A 24,861-nucleotide genomic window follows, 5' to 3' on the forward strand; every position below is an offset into this window, starting at 1 on the left:
TTGCTGCTAGCGTGTCTAAAATCATTACGCCTGTCAGTTCTAGCACTTTTGTTGTGAAGAAACACTTTCTAAAATTATTTTTATAAACAATATTATCATCGGGATTGTTACGCGTAGGTGCATTGTATTCCGTGCTTAAATCACTTACAATCCAATGAAAAACTCATCTTGAAAACGTTGCGAGATAAACATTTTCGAGCTTTATTAACGACGAAATTTTTCTAATATAAAAAAATAAATATATACCCTTCAAAATAAGTAGGGGATATTCAGAAACAATACAAAACTGCGTAAATGCACTGCTGTTTTTATTAGAGGTCACCAGTGTATGTTAATAACAGGCCAATTGCCTACACATGAACATAAACAGTTCATATGGGCGGTTTTCACTCGCAAAGAGATACAATCTGTCGTGGCATGCTCCTAATCTACCGTCTAATCACGATTTGGGCCAATCTGACCAACTCCTCTTGCAGCGCCACGGCGAATTCTTGCAGTGTTGTCGATTAACGTTGACATCGACGAACATGTCTCCTGATCAAATTAAACGTAACACACTAAATCGAAAATACGCTAAACAGTAAATCTTATGCAAGAACCGATGGGAAAGCAAACATGGATAGATAAACCAGTACGCGGCAGTTTCACCAACCCTTCCTTGAAGTGTCAAATTTGACAATGAACCCCTCCCACGTGTGTGGCGCGATTGGGTGTCGCATGTGCAGCTCAGTGGTTCTGTTGGGGCAATAAGTTCTTCATATGTGAACATACTCTCAAAGCCTATCAAGTGTCCATGACTATTTATCATACCACAACCTGCATAGGTATTTGCATTTCAATATCCCTACTTTCTTTTAAGAGTATATTATATGGACAATTCTCTACTAGGCACCAAACACCAACATAGTCATAAAATATGGCGTTGGAAGAGACGGGCAACTCTGACTATACCCGAAAGTTTGGTAGATGACTGTTGGTACCGATGAAAGATCACCAATATGGTCGTTATATCACATCATGGCGGCTGTGAACTATCAGTCTCCCAATGGCATGTCGAAACATCACAGTGGTATGTTTTTCATCAAAGTCAATTCTCGTGAGTGTTTTTTAGTGCGAGTAACAACCACCCCGAAAAAGCATCCAAAGCATTTTATCTCCTTCGTACAATTTTTGTTATTGCGACAGAATCACGGGGACAGCGGGGTCAAGTGTCCCTGTTTCTCTCACAATACCAGGGAACCATATATGCATGCAATCCAAATGACAATATTTTTTATTTATTACAAAGCATTTACATAGATTTGTCTTCACGGATGCGCTTATCAAACAAGAGAATATTATTTTAAAAGATGAACGATATACAAAACATAAAATATAACATAGTTACAACTAAATGAATATCAGTTCAAACAAAGCCTGTAACAATAAACTAGTTGATACTGCTATTATCGTGGTCTTGTTGTCGTCATCAGGCGACGGGCGCTTGTCACTACTGACCATCTTTATTGACCAGGTCCTGAAATAGATCTTGGAGTAGTTTTCTTCAGACAAATTTTAACACTGAAATTTTGGTTTTTACAAACAACAGTCCAAATCGGCATAATTTTCCAGAACAATTACTCTCGCCAAGTTACCAATTTCAAAGAATTCGCATGCTTCTGATGTGTGCCGACTTTCCAGAATGGTTTTCATAACAGAATGGTTTTATCGACGCCTAAAATTTCAATGCAATCCCAAGAGTAGTTGCTGCGATATACAGAGTTTTAAAGTAGGTAATAATCTGAACAAAAAAGAAAATTTAGCGTATGGAGATCTTTGTTATGATTTATCCGTATTCACGATTAGAAGATTTCAGAAGTAACGCATAAAGGTAAATCAGTTGCTTTACATAGCTTAGACATTGAATTGAAAAATATATAGATAAATTGCTCATTATAGTGACACGAATATAGATGTCCTTAAAACACATATATACACATTATAAACCAATCTGATTGGGGATTATACATTTCTGTTATATCTGCTATCGTTTGATCCAGCGGCTACACAGATCTACCGGCCTATCCAGCCTCTACTAATAAAGTCGTCGTATTTCGGGATCTTTCTGTCCGAAAGTAAATAATTGATATCTGTCGAATTGTTCCCAAATCCCCAAACCGTGGCCACGGTTCACCGACAGTAATGACCTCTGTGTTAAACTTATATTGAAATCTGTATAACCAAATTTATCACTTATGTAAAATTATTGGACGCAAATATTGTCCTTTAATTGTGATGAGTTTCACAGGGTTTTAAAATACACATATCTTCAATGTATAGTAGGCTAGTGCTACTCAGGTTCAATTGAAATAAAATATAATGAGCGTAAATTATTCCCTTTGATTTAATGTTCACCGGTTTAATATAAGGTTTATATCCTCAGGTACCGCTACTTCTAGGTGGATATTGCAGTTTAACCCTATCACGTCTGTGAGATCGTACATTATGGCACATAAGCAAACGCGTGGCTTTGCGGAAAGACGCGTTTGTGACCGCATATATAAGAACGTTCCAGGCACTGTTACTTATTGCTAACCATGTCAAGGCAAAATCCAGGTTCACAGGTATGACAACTCGAGCTAGCGAAGCAAGTAGTTGAGTTATTGTCCATGGTGTTACTGCTACAAAGAATCCTACAGTTATTAATCCTAGTGTCTTTGTAGCTCGGAAATGTAATAAATTCTGAGACCGCCTACCTCTCGTCTGCAAGTAAAAAATACAGCTAATTAGATTATGGATGTAATAAGTTTCTCTAAATACATTGAAATGCAACGAATTAAGTTGCACAACCACCATGTTATATTTATAGCACGGCTTTCATCAGTTAACAGGTTTAAACATCGAGACTGGTCGAGATGTTAAAGCTGTTAACGAATGAAGCGTACTATAAATGACTTGTAACATTGAAACCTGCTCAACATGCTTGTTGTCATTGCACAGAAAACTCACCCCACTTCTCTATATTAGAGCAGGAGCCCAGGGGGTTAACCTAGCTGAAAAGTCTACCAATTTTCTCCTATATGGTATCAATGTATGTATATCTGGTATCATCAGAATGTAAGTCTGCCGGGTTTCTGGTGGTGGGTGTGGTTTTCCACGACCAAAATGCCATGCCCCCCAACTAGTCTAGATTAGCTCAAAAGTGTACCACATGAAAATCGCACAGCAATGTACCATACATCTTCAGGTATTACAAAAACACTCTGACAGACATTTCTAGTGGTGGGGTACCCCTGACAGAGCTATGTAATTGCCAGGCATTTGTAGTTTGGAGTATCCCTGACAAGAGTTATCTAATTTCCAGACCAAAGCTAGGCTAGATTAGCTGAAATCTGTACCACCTAAAACAGCTTTGCAGTTGTTCAGTACCACCACAGGAATTATGAATGACCACTGCCAGACAGTTTGTGCGGTGGGTTGCCCCTAACAGACACGCCCAAAATAACACGACCCCCAACTAGGATAGATTAGCCGGCACTGTTCCTGTGGTCCAAAAAATTAAAAATTGTGCCAGGATGCGTAGAATACTAATACCTAGCACACATGGAAGAGGCGATAAACTGTGGTTGTAGGAACAATTTTATTTTTCAAAAACGCATTTTTAGCCCTATAAAATGTTTTTTGCCCAAAAATCAATTCCTTGCAATCGCAGTTTATCGCATCTTCCATACGTGCTAGGTATTAGTATCCTACGCATCCTGGGTAAAAATCTATTTTTTTAGAACACGGGAACAGTGCCTGCGAAGCTAGCCTAGTTGGGGGCGTGGCATTTTGGGGCGTGTCTGTTAGGGGTAACCCACCGCACAAACTGTCTGGCAGTGGTCATTCATGACTCCTGTGGTGGTACTGAACAACTCCAAAGCTGTTTAGGTGGTACAGATTTCAGCTAATCTAGCCTAGCTTTGGTCTAAATATTAGATAACTCTTGTCAAGGATACTCCACCACTACAAATGTCTGGCAATTACATAGCTCTGTCAAGGGTACCACCACTAGAAATGTCTGTCAGAGTGTTTTTGTAATACCTGAAGATGTACGGTACACTGCAGTAAGATTTTCGTGTGGTACACTTTTGAGCTAATCTAGCCTAGTTGGGGATCATGGCATTTAGGGCGTGGAATACCACACCCACCACCAGAAATCCGACAGACTTACATTCTGATGATACCAGATATACATACATTGATACCATATAGGAGAAAATTGGTACACTTTTCAGCTAGGTTGACCCCCTGGGCCCCCGGTCTATATGATTTATACTAAAACTAGTGTAAACCAGCAAAAGAGTCCAATAACATTGAACATGTCTAGTTATTGTACGGTTATGCTCCACTCAATCTACTAGAGGGAAAACATTCTGCTTATTCAACGAAAAGAACAAAGGGAGATTTCCCGTCCATGTTACAAATATTGTTAAGTGGTGAATATGTAGGAGTATTACTCAGTTATTTATACCATCAGCACCCCTATTTAATCCCAGCTGGGAGCACCGCAATGGATGTGTTTAATGTCGCTCGGTGATGCATTGGGAGCTAGTCAGATATGTCTGACCCTTTCTCTAGCCAGGAACCTTTAGGGTATGTATCGACCTTGCATAGTGTAAGGCTTTATCTTTGCCAAGAAATGGTTGACGTATCATATACACAACGCCCTCACGAAACAGGTTAAAGAGCGAGAGCCGGAGACAGCCTTTTAAGGTTACCTTGTCCATCTAAATTAATACTACCTTAGCAACAGTTAAGTAGTTTGGGTAATTTGGAACTTTTTATAAAGGTAACAAAGGACAAATATTATAGAGTTATGTCCCTTTATACACAACTGATCAAATCGCAGACGTATTACAATTTCCGATGATCGACGTTTGGTCGATGAAGGGATTCGACGCCATTATCGATGTATGCTTTACCGTCCTTCAAATCATCAATTTGGCATCAATTCCAAACCCAAAACTAGCAATAATTAACACGCAAAATGTGGTAAAAGGAAAAGAATAAGCTATATTATAGGTGGAATTGCATTTGTGGGCCATTCCGTATAAAATCAACCAATGAGGTAAATCGCACTCATTTCGATTTATAGACTTATTTTGGCTAAAAAAAGGCGAATATTCCTTTTCGGTAAGGTCAAGGTAATAGTCAAGCGGTCATAATTCTTTAAGTCAAAAATAATGGCAGATTTGGAAATCTTATGGAATTATCTTTCCAGAAAAAAACAATTTTGAGCTAATTTGAAAATTGGCAGCTTTGCCCATTTTGGTCGAAATTCCGGAAACTGAATCGAAGATATTTCAAGGACGGATCAAGCTAAAATTCGGAAAAAAGGCATAAAACCATATTTTAGCAAAATCCAAAAGGATACGGTTTACTATGTCCATTTTGGTCGTGAATTGACACGGAATGCCCATGTAACCGAAATAAGCGAAAACAATTGGAGGTCTACTAAGTTACTTGACAAATACCTATGCAACGATGACAATTTTAACCAGATTAAGCTTTTAGTGACAGAAGTAATAATTCCGCAATTTGGAAAGAGTTCCTCCTTTGTTTTTGTGGGATGTGGCTTCTGTCAACTCTTTGAATACTCGACGCTAAATTTCGACAGGGTTTCTTCCTGATGACACTAGTTCGATAATCCATCTGTAAGTTTACCCTCCACCCCTTTCTGCCACAGGCACTTGAAGGGATTAAAATAAAACTTCTTACTACTCTTTGATTATATATTACACTTATTACTGTAATATATAGTCAAAGAGTAGTATGAAGTTTTATTTTAATTCCTTCAAGTGCCTGTGCTTTCTGCAGAGGCTTGAGTGACATTATACTATATATCTCATCACAAGAAACACATGGATGCCTATTGTGTGGTGGAGGTTACTAGCAATATTTCAATATTCGCAAATATCGATATGGCTCATTATTTGCTAATGAATCATCAAAATTAAATAAGGATTTCTCATCTCACTATGAAGACCACTTTTGTTATTTTGAAGGAGCCAGAAAAGCATGGTATACACAATGGTTTGCTACAACAAGTGTTGTAAAAACAAAAACTCGTGAAAGAATTGTTATACGCCCCTGTCTATCCGTCCGTGGGTCCATTCACATTTGTTTGTGGACACTCTACAGGTCACAATTTTTATCCGATTTTGACATATAGGTTTATATCCCAAAGATCATGGTTCCTTTCGATATTGCCATGTATCGGACCTCAATTTCATGGATTATGGTCCCTGATGATACGAAAATCGTGTTTTTAGCTTGTGGCCTCTCCAGTGGACACTCTAGAGGCCACAATTTTTATCCGATTTTATGAAACTTGCAAAATATGTGTATACCCCACAGATCTTGGTTCCTTTCGATATTTGAGCATATGGAACCCTAACTTCATGTAGCCCCTGATTGAACGAAAAATCATGCTTTTAGCTTGTGGTCCCTCTAGAGGTCACATTTTTTTCCGATTTGAAAAACTGATAGAATAGTTACACCATAATGAAGGTTGGCAAAATGGCCACACCTTGTACACAAATAGTGTAAAAGTAAAGAATGTCACAATCTTGATCCTATTTGATGAAACTTTAAAAAAATATGTTTATATCCCAAATATCACTGTTTCTTTTGATATTTGTGCATATCGGAACGTAACCTCCTGGACTATAGTCCCCGATAGTTCGAAAAATCGTTTCTTTTTTTTATGTGTACAACTCTTGCAAAACGTGGGCGTACCTTGCATGGCAACCGCTTGTTTCAATAAAGGTTGAATTACTAATCCTAGTAAATTAATTAATTCACCAAGGTTTGACATAATATTACCCTTTAGTGAAAATAATTTTCACAGGGGCAATTTTGCAACCCTTAGTGAATTGAGTCTGTATGCTATCATTCGTTCGCATGCATCACGCTGCTGTTCTTTAACACAGGGACCATACATTATTTTAATGATCATTACAGAATACATCTAACTTACGAACTAATTTTATTGACACAGTATATAAGTTATTGGCTGTTTGGGTATTTGTAGCCATCCCCATTAAGAAAAAGAGACAAATATTGGGGTAATAACAGATGACACTGTAAAGTTTTGTCACCGTGAAAATCGAGTGGTTAAAAACACACATAAATAATTTGTCACATCCTTTTAAATAACAGTCGCATGAACATGAAGTAGATTGTGGCTATCAACTAAATATTGATAAAACCCTTGTGTGGTGTTGATGAAATAATTGCAATTCTTTCACTAGAACTGATATTTCATCTCCTAGTTTTTTTGGTTGCAACATACCAGCACCACCCGGGCAACATTACTTTGACTTGGTGTGCAATAGTGCATTTTCAGCACAAGTAACAGTAATGAGAGTTCGTTTGGGGAAAAGGATGTTATCATCGATATTTTTAAGTGATATCAAGTGATGGGCCACCTTCGCTGAATTCGATGAAGATTTTTAAGGTAATTATGAAACATTTTAGCAACTTTCCACAGTGGAACGCTGATGTTCGAGCTTATGAATAGTCCCTAAAATGTTGGCCGACAGATTTTGGTGATTTGGGACGAGTGGTGGGCCAGATTGGCGGAATATGTAAATGAAATTGTCCTACATACAGCCCCCTTCCCCTGATCACTCCAGTCATACGGAGTACCTTTGCCTATCGGTCTGTCAGTCCTAAATCCATAAGCCTACGTAAATTGGAAGAAATGGTAAGGAATTTTATTGGATTTTTATCCTTTTTATCAGATTGGTGTTTATGTACATGTATTAATGATAGCCTATCAATTAAAATTTGTAGTTGGACTAACCTGGGCCGTGGAATGAGATCTTGATCGTTGTTTGCTTCTTTGATATAAGGCAATATGAAATACTTTACTATAACAAAATATCATAATAATTCCAGGAAGTAGATAAAATAGTAACATCACAGCTAGGGTCATATTACTATTATCATATAGCGGTTCGCAATTTACCCCTATAACATCATAGTAATATTGATCATATACGAACACAACAATGCTATAGACAATAAAACATCCAAACCACGTACACACAATAGCTGCTGTCACGGTAGAACGTTTTATAATTGACGGATAACGTAACGGGAACGATATAGAGATGTACCGATCTACTGCAATTAATGTCAGCGATAACGTTGATTCATGGAATAAACTAGAGAGAAGCACTGCTTGTACCTTACACATAAATTGACCAAATGGCCAACAAGAAAACAGTGCTGGATAAATACACAACGATGTCACCAGAATTCCCATACTGCAATCTGTACAGGCTAACGACGTCATCAACATTCGCGACGTCTCCAGAAAATAGCCTCGACTTCGTGGAGCATTCAACACACAAAGACACAAAACGTTACCGGCAATAATGAATATACTTGTCAAAGAAATGGCTATCGCTTTCGCAATGGCGGATGAATCTGGTAAAGTGACCCCATTTTGGCACGTTGAATGTTCATCTAACATTATGGGATGTTTTTCGATGTTTTCTGTAGAGTAATTATTAAAAACAACCATTGTGTCTTACGAGAGCCCAGATCGACATACATTCATCGTGATGCCGTAGGCGTACAAGCTGGTTTCATTCAAACCAGTTTCCAGAGCATCATCTTATCTTTACAAATCGTTTTTGTATTTATTGATTCTTTGTACAATTCATCATCTGTTTTTAATTCTGCCAATCATCCTCCACCGATTTATGTCAAATAAATAATTTATTTCTGAACTATAACAAATACTCCAATTTATAGGAAAGTTCTAATCTGTAAGGCTTTTTCACGTCAATAATTCTTCATATTGCGTCCTGTGTATCCGACATAAACATTGCTAACATTTCATGACAGGTTTCTGAAAACAGGAAAATATTACAATAACAACAGTTATTAGGGCACTGACAACACCATGCCATGGTTAGTTCATTTAAGTATGATATTTTCATTAATCCTAAAAAAAACCAAGTAACTCGCGTGGCCTGTAATCCAATGATGTGAGCGTTGGGAATGATAAGACTTGTGACACTTGGTCTGAAGAGAAGTAAAGCCACTATGTCACAGGTGTCGGACTATTTAATCGACCGATAAATCATGGTTAGATATGTTCCTGCTTTCCGTTTCTCGGCTAATCTGTCGTATTAAAAAATCATTTTGGAAAATATCGAGTTACATTATGTTTGAAGTTTGTTTGAACTTGAAGCAATTTGCAAACTCTGTCCCCTAAAAAAATTTATTTCCTTCACTGAAAAGTCTGCTTTAATTGTCCTACCTTTTTCTATTCAACATCAAGATTTAACAGTATATAAATTTGTTAGGCTACACCTAGAACTTGGTAGAACAGCCGCTATGTAAACTTAATCCGTTTTGAAAGATTTAATCTCTCTCTCTCTATATATATATATAGAAATACGTATTGATCACAAATTTTCTCCACCATCAATACAAAGTAGAATTGAAATCTCTTGATGATCTGACACACGGCAGTCAATAATAGGTGTGGTATACTGACACACATAATATATAGATTCTTATTAACAAGCATCACAAGTTTATTTATTCACCTTACATCGTGATACATATAACTGTATTGCTTTAGAAGTTCTATCCACTTTAAATATGGCACCAGACTAGCTGTTAAACATACGATCGATGCCACAGAACCTTAAAAGGGATAACCATGCTCACTGTGTAAGAAGAACCAAGGAATATGTTATTTTCCCGAAGATTGTTTAACGATAAGAAGAACAGGATAGATCACTATAATTTATGTCCTTCAAGATTCAATACTATGTATCCAAGCCAGTATAGAACCTCCAGCATAATATGAACAATTTATACTGTACGTTCTTTATTTTCATACCGTCTGATTGTTCATGTTAACTGATATAGATTATTATTATATTCAAGTCAGACACCATAAAATGTAACAATAACAAAAAAACAATCGATACCCTATGAACGACTAGAGCATAACATTTTCACATCTGGCAGTTTGATAAATATAGATTTCTCGTTTATTTAAACTAAGAACACAATGTCCAGTACATATCAGAAGCCACACTGCCCAACGCAGACCAGAAGTTATTGCATGTCCCTATTGCAAAAAATCTTACATGAAAATACCTCTAAACACAAAAACGAAACAGATAATGTTTAATTATGTGAAGTCCTCAAACCAAGCGTACTGGGTAGCAGACAGACGTCACCAAACCGATGGTGGTTTCAATTCAAAAAGTACAACAAAGATTTGTTAGCTAGGTGAGCAAGCATTTTCCCGAACAACACGATAAACATCTCATTGAGACATTTTTCGTTCATTGACTGGTGTTATTTAAATATTCAAAATAACCATAGTAGTACCCCTATGCAATGACATACTTACAATAAGTTTTTTTTGCGCGAGCATTGGTTAAAAATGTGTACTACTCGTAAATTGGCAGTTAAAACGTTTATATCTCACCGATTTCTTAGCAGACTAATTTAAAATTTTGCATACATTCACATATGAAAGTACATGATTTGAATATACAGTCAAATCACTTCACATCGAAATTTATATTTTCTCTATAAGCCGCCTCCCTCCCCCGCCTACCACCCTTAAAATAGCGCACGCGTGCAAATCAATTACTGCAAATGACGTCATATTTAGAATATTTGGAGCGTCGAGGGGAGTTGATTTGGAGAATTTCAGATGTTAACTCATATCGGACACTTTCTCGATTTATTTTATAGTTTCGCAGTCTGATCAATTTGAGTGGCACCAAACTTTGAACTTTGGTCTTAATACGGCTGCTGTCTTTCTGGGCAAAGGTCCATAAACCAGTTGTGTGAGGAATATTTGGAAATAATCTATATAGATATTCATAATTTTCAGATTTTTAACATTGAAATTTGTGAATGTCACATAATGGGTTGTTAATCTAGTGTAACTACAATAATGTGGAAGCTGAATCTCTAACATCAGTCCAAAAATGGTTCAATACCGTTCAGATATGGCCAAAATTCCCCCTATATAAACATTTCCCATTGGATTCATATTATATAACCAATATTTAATCGATCGCTATGATCACCAATGATCAAAATACTGGGTGTTAGTATTAATAATAATTACAAAAATAAGATTACCGGTTTGGATGAGTTACCATGGTAATTATACAAACCCCATTTCCATACTAAAGTATATAGAGTGACATTTACAGCTCAACATCGACAATCTTGTACTTTCCCTATCAGTAGAAGGCTTTTTAGAATGACGGAAACGACCATGTGCTAACACCCTCTTCACACAGCACAGGATATCATATAAAGAAATATATATATATAATTTATTATGCTCTTACTGGTAACAGTTTTATTAACGAACTAATCCATTTTTATACGCCCATTTTTTCATGCGGATGTATATTGTCGTCGCCCCCTGTCCGTCCAAACGTCCACAATTTGATTGTGGGCACTCTACAGGTCCCGATTTTTATCCGATTTTGAGGAAACTTGAAATAGGTTTATCTCCAAAAGACCTCGGTTCCTTTTAGTATTGGCATTTATCGGACTGACTGTAACTTCATGGATTGTGGACCCTGACTGTACGACAAATCACGTTTTTAGCTTGTGGGCATTCTAGAGGTCACAAATTTTATCCGATTTTGATTTACCTTAAAATACATGTCTATATCCTAAAGATCTCGGTTCCTGTCGATATTCGCGCATATTGGACCGTCACTTTCTGGATTATGGCCCCTGATTGTACGAAAAATTGCCCCCACCCTTTTTTAGCTTGTTCTCTGTTCATCTTATGCAAAATGTGACAACCGCTTGTTCTTTCTACTAATCATATTGATTTACAGGAATAAATATACATCTGCATGTATACACTTTATGGTTTAATTCGAATATTGTAGAGTGCTACAGTAAGTGTCGCCCATTAATAACATGGTCCCTTAAAAAGGGGCATTATGGAAGATTAGATAAAGACCTAGCAATTCTCACTATAATAGTTAAAAACTAGATAATGTAAAGGGAATATCCTGAAAATTTCAGTCAAACTGCTCCACTCTGAACCGAGATATTAGCGATTAAATTTTAGGCCTAGTCTCGGTCAACATTAATAAAGTTGATACGATAAAAACATAGTCTCGATTATCCATTTTTGGATTTAATTATCAATGAGCGTTGATCAGCAGATCGGATTCAAATCCAGTGAAAATCCGACAATTAAGATGGCATCGAGAGTTAATTAAGGTCTTTTCATGTTAATAAATGTCTAATTAATAGTTTTTATAAACCTATAACGGTAAATCCCTTTGATCTTTGGGGTATATTCTATGCCCGGAATAACTTGCTGTCTGAATATATAGAGTGGAATTTGGGATTATTCTTCTAAAAGTTTTTCTTTAAACCTGTAACAGGTAATTCTTCCAGGGTAGGTTTTTTTCCATATAAGAAAACATGATATAAGGTTTTTCTTACGGGAATTCTGGGATATTCTCATTTTACGCACATCTAAACATAGACGGTTTATAAGCAAGATAAAGTCCTCGTGCTTTATCCTACACATATAACATTTCAGCCCCAAAGAAAGACCTGCAATAGACAGAATTAGCTCTTGCATAATATATGTTTAAATTAGTATTAAATTAGACCTAATAATGCAATTCGCGATATAATGATTTCCAAAACAGTGCCAATTTTACACCGTATGTTGCGTGGCAAACGTGTTTGCTTACTCCAGTGTATATGGTTTTGTAAAATATCAATGTATCTACACTGGCGTTAATTTTATTAAGACCTCATGTATAACTGATGTATATTATCGTGTATAATATTTTAATTAATTATCCTTCACACCTCAAGTATGAATTATTTTTAGCGTGCTTAAACGTATGGTCCAAAATATTATCCTGTACTATATCCGAATATAGTATATCGGTTTACACCACACTCTAAAGGTAAGGAGTGGTACTGGAAATGGCAATTTATTATTTTTATCTGTGTAACACTAAATTGATGAATTGTAACATTAAGCATCCAATAAATTTTAATCACAATTAGTTGATTTTGAAAGCAATCTATGTAATATCCTTGAAACTGAAGTGGAAGAATATTGATGTCATGATTAACGGTACAAAATATGAGGAAATCTTTATAATTTAGTACAATTAGATCGACACAAATAGACATCATATCGCTTTTCAATATGAAAAAAATGTATAGATGAACATAGTAATAAAACGAGACATTAATTTTTGTGCGACTGCGACGCAGGCATACCACCAACCATATTTAAGTAATGTAATGAACTATAAAATATAGTAAATATATACGGGTTGACGGTCACATTAATGGATGCTATGCAATACTACAACACAGATATATTGGCAATGTCAACACCTTAAATCAGAAGCAGTATCGGGTGGCATAGAAAGACAATGCCTACCATACCTTGTTCATGAAACCCGTCACTACTTATAGCTATTTGGAACAATGGCTGAAACCTGGATTTCAGGACCCATATGCATCTATATAGGTAAAAAATATCCCCGTAGAGTCGGTTGTCCACGGAGATTAAATACAGACGTACAAAAAATTGTTATAATCGAATGTTTCTTCAAAAGTTGTTGCTCTGTCTTGTAGGTGTGGTGATGAGAAACATCAAGGGAACATACTATTTATACTCTTCAAGAACTCCCGGTGGAATTCTTCAAAATTTTATAAGAATGCTGGTTAGGGGCAGTACCGAACTCTAGGGGTCTCCAGTCGAAGTGCATAATACTATTCATTTCTGTAATTTTCCTTGCACCCCCTTTCAAAATAATACTGCCCTAAGCCGATAACAGATTTTGATATTCTTATAGCAGATTTTTCTACATCTTTTTAGTATTTGATGATTGCAGTTTCTTTTTTTTTCTTAATACAATATGATTAACATATAGATCTTTATTTATTTTTTTTTAATACTTTCGATGCCCTCCGCCACATTAAGATCTGACCAATTGTAGTGGTAGGTCGCGCCAAGGGTCATACAGGTGGCTTTTGATCCTATAACGTCAGTCATTCGATTAACCAACCAGTGTCGGTGTTCCATTACAGCGCCTATTCTGAAATACAACATTTGCTTTATTTTGTTTTCTTTCGCTGGGAATGGCTACCCACAGTTCTGCGCACCACACGATAAGAACTCGACTCAACAGACCATTTGATTGGAACATGCGTTATTTAACAACATTTACAGATCCTAGTGCAGTGCATCATCAAAAGTGGGCTTGATCTCGCTTTTAACTTCGTATATCTTATCAAGATATTGTAAAACTGGCGATCGTTGCTTCAGGAACATGGTGAAGACAAGTAAAACGAGATTTTGAACTATAAAAACCGAAACGAAATAGGATCTGTCTTTTAATCAGATTGTTCTTAATATTACGTATTCTAATACTGTTTAATGGCAACATAGAGTAGGATCTAAAAGTGTCACTGTTAGGTAGTCATGGTCATTTGTTGGCTCAGTGTGTTTTTATACTTTTTAATATAATCGTAAGCTTACAACTTCATGTTCCTAAATATGTTGACAAAGTTATTGCAAAAGTTTTTCATGGTGTTAATTTAGGTTTAAACTGTATACTTTTCTCTCTGATTTGCCCTGCAGATGTACGTATTGGGAGTCATAGTGCGTTCACCATGATAGAGAGGTGCAGGACAAAAAGTTTTTTGGGTTATTTTTCTTTCTCGCAAAAAGGGAGAAAGGAGACACAGAGAGAATTGCTATAAATAGACGAACTACAATTTGTGAAATTTAATGGTGGTCTGCCTCCGTATACATTCCGAAGTTATTGTACAATATAAAGGTATAAAGAGTAGGATATAAAAACAAGCCAAGTAGACTTATATTAATTTGCTTCCTTTTGGTTTGGGTGTATGATATATGTACAATTTCAAATAATGTATGATCCTAAACTGGGCTAATGAAGATGGGTATACGCCATACAGTGTGCTATGAGGGAAATTTTACCCGGGCAGCGGCACTACGGCCTACTCTTATATCGAATTCCAACTGCCAAGGGATCTTTTAGGTGGATGCCAATTTGTACACGGGGCCTAGACTCCGCCCTGCATCACTGACAAGGGGAAACCACGCCGGAAAATCTTGATGAACTTTCTCGGCCAATGCAGGGATCTAACGCCCGACCTCCAGGCTAGGGAGCCAGCGTCTTAACCACTTAGTCTAGACACAGACTATTTACAGTGTTTTAATTATAGCACAAATAAGTAGATAAGCAATTTTAAACAAACAAATAAATAAATAAATTCCCGGCCACAAGCTTGTATTTTATGGTGTTGTGAACAGTTTTAAAATATCAGTGTTGACGTCTGGAGATAGTTCGGCATTACCGTAGAGCAGACATTGGTATAATAAATGAATGGTATTATTTCGCTGGAGTGTGTAGTTTGGACAGTGGAGTAAAATGTGTTCAGTGGTTTCAAAATCGAGATCACAGTCACATCGAGGATCGTCATAAATATGCATAAGGAACTTATGGTATCTCAAATCACTTTTATTGTTACGCAGTTTACACCATAGAAAACAGTTTGTTAATTTAATATAAGGTTGGATACAGTGTAGTGCTAATTTTAACATTTATCCCTTCTTTTAAAAAAAAAGAAAAGTAATCGGTGTTTAACAATAACATCTTACGTCCTTTAGAGGAGAAATTGTGAATTACAGAATATCAATCACCCGTCGTGATTGTAATAAAAACCTTCATCTTGTCGGAAGATTTCATATGTTTTTTTTTTAAATATCTTGTCCTGATTATTTCAGTCTGAAAAATGAATTATGAAAAATTCAGATGAAGAGCTGACCGTTCTTGCTATAATAGTTCAAAAACCGATAATAAAAAATGAATATATTGAAAGAATTTTGACTACATAGTCTCGATTTTCAAGTTATACCATTGATACGATAATAAACAAAGTCTCAATTATCCATTTAACCATTAAATTATTGAATGGTGTGTTCTAATCCATTAATATCACGGCCATATGATGGTCTAATATACAGTTGATTATGGGCTTATCATGTGAATAAATGCCTAATTATTAATTTATATAGCCTAACATTTAAAGCCCCCCCCCCCCCAAAAAAAAAACACAAAAAAACCCAGCAATAATCTGATTCAGCTCTTACACAATGCATCTTTAAATATGGCCTTTTTGTAAAAATTATTTTAACATTTCGTGCAACATGTCATGGAATGGGATTGATCTCGTCAACACAATACTTCGGTCAGTTGGAGACTAACTTATGGTAATAATCTTAATATGTCACAGTGTTCTATTTCCTTGTTTGGGAACGCACCACATTATAAGTAATCTGGCACAAATGCGTCACATGATGGCCACATGTTTCTCGTGAACAGACCATTATTATATTTTTTTTATTGATAATACATGATTTGCCTAATACAAGATTTACCCCCTTCATTCAAGGTGAAAATATTTTAATTTGTGAAGAGGGAGAAGTTGATATTATCAAACGACGACTTACGCTCTTATCACGGCTAAAGTAGCGGGTGTTCTTTTCTTTTACCATTAGATGATTAGTCGCTAGCTGTCATTACATTGATATTCGTCACGTCTTTCGCCATCACAAGTATTTAACCGATTTCTCACGGACTAGTAAGGAAGACTTTGTAATTCCGCCATTCAATTATCGTAAACAACTTAGCGGGATTTCCAATGTGAGATTCGACGAAGGAGAAAGTTATTTGAACAATGTTCATCAATAATGAAAAGGTAATATAAACCAAGAAATTGGTAGTAGTCATTAGCCCGTTTTCTGACATTTACCCATTAATTGGTACTGCCAATGTTGAACATTTCTGTTTGTAAGGTAACAAGAACACCCGAAAAGAATTGATTGGATGTGATAGTTTTATTTACATGAAGTGGTTCTATATAAATTATAAACTAAGAATGATGGTTTTCTCACATTTGTCAATTGATTGAAACAACCAGAACTGTCCTGAAGCATTTCTGTTTTTTTTTATATCCTTAGCATTGAAAATTGACTCACGAGTCTGGGGTTCACGATGGCTAAGTGGGTAAAACGCTAGCTGGAGGTCGGGTGTTCGATCCCTGCATTGGCCGAGAAAGTTCATCCACATTTTCCCGTCGTCAGCTATGCAGGACGGAGGGCCTGACAAGGATAGGCTGTCTAGTCGTTCGGATGGGACGAAAACCGATGCCCCGTGTACACATTGGCGTGCACATAGGTCCATTGACAGTTGGAATTCGATATAAGAGTAGGCCGTAGTGCCGCTGTCCTAGCAAAATTTCCTCATAGCACACTGTATGGCGTATGCCCGTCTTCATCAGCCCAGTTCGGTGCAGAACAGTAGTACGTTAAACTCCATTTCATTTCATTTCATTTTAACTCACGAGCATGGTTATGACTAGCTTCAAACGAAAAGCACATGCATTGATTTTTTTATGCAACGCCCCTGTTTTGACCGAGAAAGTTCATCCACATTTTCCGGCGTGGTTCCCACTTGTCAGTTATGTGGGACGGAGGGCTTGACAGGGACAGCTGTCTAGTCGTTCGGATGGGACAATAAACCGATGTCCCGTGTACACATTGGCGTACACGTAAAAGATCTCTTGGCAGTTGGAATTCGATATAAGAGTAGGCCGTAGTCCCGCTGTCCGACCTAAATTTCCCTCATAGCACATTGTATGGCGTTTGCCCGTCTTCATCAGCAGTTCGGCGCAGAACAGCAGGACGTTAAACTCCATTTCATTTCATTTCATTTTGACTCACGAGTCTGGATATGACTAGCATCAAATGAAAACCACATGCGTTGATTTTTCATGCAACGCCGCATACCCCGATCCCTCCCGTCCAAAAACCTGTTGCTTTACATGGTAGTTATCTTTACAGGCTTCGGCTCTTTTCGTGTCAATTAGTTACCCAATTAATTCATTGCAGTAATGTTTTGTTTTAAATCCTTAGTTGATGCTTATACCCAAATACATTCTCTCGACGAGTCGGTTATATTTGGGGTCCTTTCAGGCAAAACTGCAAAAATTATTTTGTGGACTAAACTTGAAAGATTATTACAGTTTTATTGGCATTCATAAAAATCAGCAGCAAGTACATACTTTTGTTCTTGTGATCGCGATGAGAGTAGTCGTTTAAGAAGATAACGATGGTAATGTCATATAATCAATTTAAAATCTTCCACCAAATCTATCACTTCTGTAATTACTTTCTCCTTCAAATTGAATCATGTTTCGAAGTGTTACGTCTCGATGATTTACCGCTCTGTCAAGCCAAGTCGGTTGAGAGCTCTAGCTATTTTGAAATACCAATTTGTATTTGTGCCATACGACTGTACTTCGCAATAAGTATTTCCCCTGGTTTGGGCATACCTTTTATTATTATGTTTTACTGCGATCTCTAACGTAAAGGATATCTAAATATATCTATTTTTTTATTAAAAAATAATCGATGGCAAAATATTATTTGAAAAAAAAATCAAAAAAAATCTCATTTCAATTTTATGTTTTCCTTTTAAAATCAGTTCTGTCGATAAAATTGAACTTTTATAAAAAAACAAAAAACCCAAAAAACCAGAAAACAAAAGAGGAAATCAGTAATAAGCAAATGTCAATATTTATCCAATGTATTTTGGCAGTGTGGATATGGAAGAATATCATCTCTTTGATTTGGGCATAAAATGAAACTGTTGATTTTGTTCAATCTGTTGATTTGGTTTGCTATAACAAAGATGCATCGCCCCACACCCCTCCCCCAGCTTAGGAACTTTGTGATTTGATGATATATTTGGACTGTTAAAAGTTTGCTTCAAATCCCCGCAAACCTATTTTAAGCCTCCATGTTTGTCACGTGACTTGATTGAGGGAGAATCTATTCACAGCTTGTATTTGTCGTTGGTCGCTGTGCATTTAAATAATATCGAAGCCCATGTAAAGTGTTGGATTATCCTCTGCCAACGTCTTTTTCCGCCGTTTAATCACATGAAAAGCGCTACTAAAGTCACTCGATCAGACAGGCTGCCAGTTAGTGACACCCTTACATTTTTGTACCCTGCGGCCTATGAATACTTTTCAAGGAATCCAGAAATTTTCTAGTAAAATTGTTTTTCTCTCTATTCCATATATACCAACTATTTCATACTCTTATTGGAAAAAAACTACCCTGTAAATACTTTCGTTGGAATGTATCTTTAATATCTTTCTAGTGGTGCGAAAATAGCTCGCGATTTGGGATTGCGATGTAAATGAAACTTCAAATGTCAGGATGAGAAAGGTGAAATTTGTTCTTCAAGATCAATTATGTTATTTGGGATTCACTTAGCGAAGTATTCGGTGTTTACAGAAACATCATTGTTTAAATCAGTAAATTGGTTATCTTCAATGTCTCCGCCTTCTTCGTCTTCACTGTTATCAACAAGTAGCTTCTGAAATCCAGGTCCAAACATTCATCCCATTTAGTTAGCCAATGACGACCGTCCTTACTGTTTTTAGCACACTAGAACATTTCAGGAGTTCGCACATTAGTTTTACCTTTGCATGTAAGCCGCTAGGCTTGTGACTATAGCCTTTCGCCCCACGACATATTCGTCCCTGTTCTAGGACAGCTGATACCACGTTTACATCGAGAAGTTCACATACCTAACGCGCAAAGGAAATGAAATGAAATGAAATGGTGTTAACGTCCTACTGTTTTGCTCCAAACTAGGCTAATGAAGACGGGCATACGCCATACAGTGTGCTATGAGGGAAATTTTTCCCGGACAGCGGCACTACGGCCCACTGTTATATCAAATTCCAACTGTCGAGGATCTTTTACGTGCACGCCAATGTGTACACGGGACCTCGGTTTTTCGTCTCACCCGAATGACTAGACAGCTGTTCTTGCCAGGCTCTCCGTCCTGCATCACTGACAAGGGGGAATCACGCAGGAAAATCGGAGTGAACTTCCTCGCCCAATGCAGGGATCGAACACCCGACCTCCAGGCTAGCGAGCCAGCGTCTTACCCACAACACGCAAAGGCATTATCAAATTAAATGAGAAGTGATCAGGTATGCTAGACAAAGTAACCGTATCTTGCGTCGAGCGTGATACCCGTCCCTACTTACAGCCCTAGTTTTAACCTGGATCTAAGAGATTGGATTAAGATTAAGATCATGCTGGTCAAAGACAACCAGCTCGAAATATTGTTCTATCTATTATAGAATGTGAAGATGTCTCTATTCACACATAAATACTATAATCAGTGTTTGAATTCAGGACGCTTCTTGAGCCAGATACAAAACGTAATAACGACCAGAGAACACGTTTTCGTCAATTTGTATTTTGATATAGTGGAGGTGAAGAAGACTATTAATAATAAATTTTGTTTCCAACCACGCCTCTAAAACTATAACTATATTATATAGTTATATTTGGTTAATTATCCCCATCCTTTTTTAATTTCCCTTTTAATTCAATACTGAAACTTAGATATAGCAATGGGTTGGATTAAGCTTTTCTTTTACCTTTCAAGTGGCAATTAACAACAATTGTTTCCCTAAATGTCCTGTGTAAAACGAAAATAACTCGATGATTTGATTCTGTTGTATTATTTCTAGTTTTTCCTTTGTATAGATAGTATTTGATAAATATAAGCCTTCCACATTCTCACATTATTTTATGGTTTTAACCACGTATTTATCATGCTCATGACTGTAAACTATAGAAGAGTGCTGCTAAATTTAAAATATCTCTTGTTCTGTTTTTATTGCCAGAATAAAGGGATGGATACAAATCAAATTCATTTTATAGGTGCCACACCAAAACAGAGCAATATGGTGCTCTTCGATCTTTGGTAACCTCCTTTTATTTTTTTGTTCAGTTAATTTACTAATCCTAGTGATTAGCAAACACCTTGAAGCAGTGAAAAGGTTACCCATATGAATACGGAATAATTGTCAAACAGGAGCCTTGTATCTCGACCAAATCCTATGCAATTTTATTACACAGATGTGTGAAAACAGCCCAGATTTCCATTATACATGATTATAATATAGTAAAATAAAAGGTTAGAAAACCGTATAAGAGCAATTTCTTTTATAGGGAGCCATTTCACATTGTTCTTTTATAAACGACGAGATGTTTTCTTTCTAAACGATTTGCTACCGTGTTACGGCTATTTGATTGTAATATTATAGAGACTTTTGGCAAATGGAATTTTTCCCATCCGTATAACGTATTCGTATCGTCACCTGATACGTTGCGTTAATTTAGTTTTAGAGTTTTGGCAGATTTTCGCGCCGCGTACGTATGGCTAGCTGAGCTGAGCGTAGTTCTATTACAGCATAATGGCAGTTAAGTACCTAGCCTACAAATTCCTGAAGGGAGTGAAGTCGTCTTTGCCATGGTTAAAATCACGTCAAATATACACCTTCGTGTTCTAGGATACACATATATTCATAAAAACGCTACGGCACAATATTTCAGCGTCTAAAAGTAGCAAAACATACGGGAAAAAGACGACGATGTTATACGGACCTTTTCCGTATGAAAGCTGTTGGATACGTGCTGCCGTATCCGTGTGCCGTATCACGTATGAGAAATACGGACCAGGAATTTACGTTTGCCAAAAGTCTCTATTATAATGTAGGTTACATACAATACTGGCGTTCGTCTAAAAACGTCTGAAGTATATTTTGATTACCATTATGTGTTATTCTCATCGTCTTATAAGTTTCGTGCGTCTGTGGTTAAAACAAATTTGTTGAGATATTACATTATTTTGACCTTGATTGAACCAATTTAAAAAAAATAAATATTCGATGTTATACGTATATAATAATATGTAATGTGTGAAGATAATTTGTAACAGCATGAGTCAAGCGCTTACATAATTTAAACACAAGAATTTATCTAAATTTGCACTATAATATAATTGTACTTTTAAAGATCACTAAGACAGAATTCCGTTTCACATGTAGATATTGATAGAATCACGTTAAGTAACTTAACGTTAACGGCTTTCAACTCGGAGGCAATATGACGCCATGATCTAGATTCTAGATGTTTATTTTCAATAAGACGCTACTTGTTTTGTCAATCTCTCTAATAGAAAGAAATGAAACGAAATGGGGTTTAATGTCCTACTTTTCTGCTCCGACAGGGCTAATGAAGACGTACATACGGTATGAAGAGTGCTGTGAGAGAAATTTTGCCAGGACAGCGGCAATACGTCCTACTGTTATATCAAATTCCAAATGCCAAGGATCTTTTACGTGCACGCCAATGTGTACGCGGGACCTCGGTTTTTTGTCCCGTCCGAACGGCTATACGTTGTCCCTTGCCAAGCCCTTAGTCCTGAACAACATCGGAAAATCCCGATGAACTTTCTCGGCCAACGCAGAGATCGAACACGGGACCGCCAGGTTAGCGAGCCAACGTATTACTAAATACGGTTACGTTAGACGTATTATTTTTCATGGTCTATAGCCACAGAGCCAGTATCACGACTTGTGTGCCTTACTCCGACGTAGTACGCAGTAGAGAGGGTCTAGAATGTAACCATGAAGGGGATTGAGGACTCTTCCTAGAAAATTTGAGTCTTTTTCCTAGCATTTGGGATCAGATTCTTGTGAACGACAGGATCAGAAATGGGACAGAATGTAGAGATCTGATAACATAACATAACATAAAGAATGATAACATAATTTCAGATAGCGACACATATTATGTAATTATCGGGCAGGGTGTGTGGGGGGGAGGGGCGCTGGGGGGGGGGGGGTCTATCGTTGGGGAGCCCTCCTTCCTTACGCTACTTAGAGTACGTTATTCTCCCAAGCACCATTGTCTTCCCTTGTAGTTCATATGCTTGTTAGGGAGACATATGAGGAGAATGGTAGTGCGTGTGGCATACTAATCAACACTAATCCGAGATTGAATCGGCACCTAATTGATTGATAACTGACTCAGCCAAGCGCAATAGACTGTAAAGCGTATGCACGGCGTGGAAATCAAAGCTTTGTGGCAACAAAAATTTCGCCAGATTGAATATTTTATCGCCAAAATTATTTTTTTTATCGCAATTGGCGGCAGTGGCGATCGACAGCGCACATTAACACACTAGTGTGAGCCAGGCCTAATACTTAAGATGATAACGCAGTACAAGAGGTATTATATTATATGGTATATTACTACAGATAAATACTAGATGTATTATTTTATATGGTGTATTTAATACGCAACTCGAATACTAAGAATCAGTGCCGGATTTAGGTTAGGACAAATGGGCCCTGTGCTAGTTAAGTTAAGGAGCTCTTTACTTGGACAATTTATGGGTAGGTAAAATATTAATAATTTTTAGCCAAATTTTTTAATTATTTGGAAGGAAGATCCCCCCCCCACCGCAGCCAACGGAACCCTGTGCTTAAGCCGATGACGGCTTAGACTGTACTTCGAAATTCGAATGTACGAATAGATTCCAGCAGCAATAGAGATTCATTTCGGTTCATTCGAGGCGCATTTGGTAATTTCTGGCATGAATAAGAATGCAGTCAATTTAGACTACACTTCGAATGCACCAATAAAGTTTTGTGCATGAGCAAAACATTCAGGGTGGCCCGAATATTTGGACTGCACTCAGAATATGTTTAGAATGTATTTCGAATATCCAGGAATATACAAAGAATTTTCATTCCGACAGCATTCCGGCTCTAGCTGGGCACGGCGTATTTTAAGGTTTCCGGTGTTTTGGGATTCTGTTGGCTTTTATAACCAAAATATAACAGTATTGACATATTTATACTGATAACCGCGCGTCAGTATCATTAGCAGTCCAAATAAAAATAAGAAGTTTACCTAAGGGCACACGGAGCTTCACTGTCACCTGCACCTGACGATGTTCTGCCATGTCAACCATACAAAACTTTTGAAACAGAAATCGAAACGGGTCGATGATAATAAGGATAGCTCAGTTTCCCTATACAGTCGATTCACAAGGCTACATTTTTTTTTTTCAAAGCATGGATTTCAGATTTTCAAAGCACGGATTTTTTTAATCCAGAGGCACGTCCGTGCCTGTAGGCACGTTAAGATAGGTCACGGGCTCTAGGGTTTAAAGAAGATAACATTACTTTATATCACGTATAAAGGTAACGTTAAAACTACATGTATTTATTTTATATCGTATGTTACTGAAGAAGGGGTCGTTAGAAAATTTACAAAGTGGACGTTAGAATAGTTTCTTCATATAGTATGTTACTTTTTATGTCGTATGTTAATAAAAAAAATACAGTTACCAAAGAAGTTGAAGTTAAAAAAGTTACTTTTTATCATGTGTTACTAGAGAAGATATTTAAATGTCAAACGCGGAAGTGGATTTATTTTTCGAACATCAAGTGTTTCATGTACCAATTAATGTAGGTACGTAAGGAATATCAATTTGTGTTTATTCTCCAACAAATCAAATTTGTAAAGATTAAAATGGCAGATAAATTATGACGATTGAATATTAATTGGATTCTGTATAATCGTGCAAAAATACAACAGTCTTTCGAAAACTATTGATTGGTTTTTTTTATTTCTTATCACAGCTTACGCCATTTATGATTTCAGTATGTTTCAAATTTATTGATATAATAACCCAAGCTTTAATTCTTTTTTTATATTTTTAGATTAGTACGTATGTTCTCAGTGATTAAATATAATATAGTTTGATTTATGTATGAGTTATTTTGATGAACATTATATATTCAGTGACCAGAATATTATACCAAAAAAACGAGTTCCATAGATAACTTTTTTAA

General features: G+C 36.8%; 3 protein-coding genes across 3 annotated transcripts in view; 1 reads left to right on the top strand and 2 right to left on the bottom strand.

The window, feature by feature from the left end:
• Window positions 1-24,861, top strand: part of LOC126816344 (sodium-coupled monocarboxylate transporter 1) — a 126,952-nt gene that overhangs the window by 24,146 nt on the left and 77,945 nt on the right. The gene's annotated exons all lie outside the window — the stretch shown is intronic.
• The window catches only part of LOC126815178 (tropomodulin-1), a 193,737-nt gene that overhangs the window by 23,009 nt on the left and 145,867 nt on the right, over window positions 1-24,861 (bottom strand). The gene's annotated exons all lie outside the window — the stretch shown is intronic.
• LOC126816345 (beta-4C adrenergic receptor) lies at window positions 1,301-8,951 on the bottom strand. The gene is made up of 2 exons (XM_050542781.2): window positions 7,829-8,951; window positions 1,301-2,742 (listed from the first exon to the last, which is right to left on the bottom strand). The coding sequence occupies exons 1-2, from the start codon at window positions 8,552-8,554 to the stop codon at window positions 2,419-2,421; spliced, it is 1,050 nt and encodes a 349-aa protein (XP_050398738.1). The 5' UTR covers window positions 8,555-8,951; the 3' UTR covers window positions 1,301-2,418.

The sequence above is a fragment of the Patella vulgata genome, chromosome 3, assembly GCF_932274485.2.
Source record: "Patella vulgata chromosome 3, xgPatVulg1.2, whole genome shotgun sequence".
Lineage (NCBI taxonomy): Eukaryota > Metazoa > Mollusca > Gastropoda > Patellidae > Patella > Patella vulgata.

Bases quoted from the DNA above. Each gene is read 5' to 3' on its own strand.
- LOC126816345 (XM_050542781.2), bottom strand. From the start codon at position 8,554: ATGGTTGTTTTTAATAATTACTCTACAGAAAACATCGAAAAACATCCC. The intron at 2,743-7,828 runs GTTAGTCCAACT...TTTTACTTGCAG, and splicing joins GATCTCATTCCACGGCCCAG to ACGAGAGGTAGGCGGTCTCA.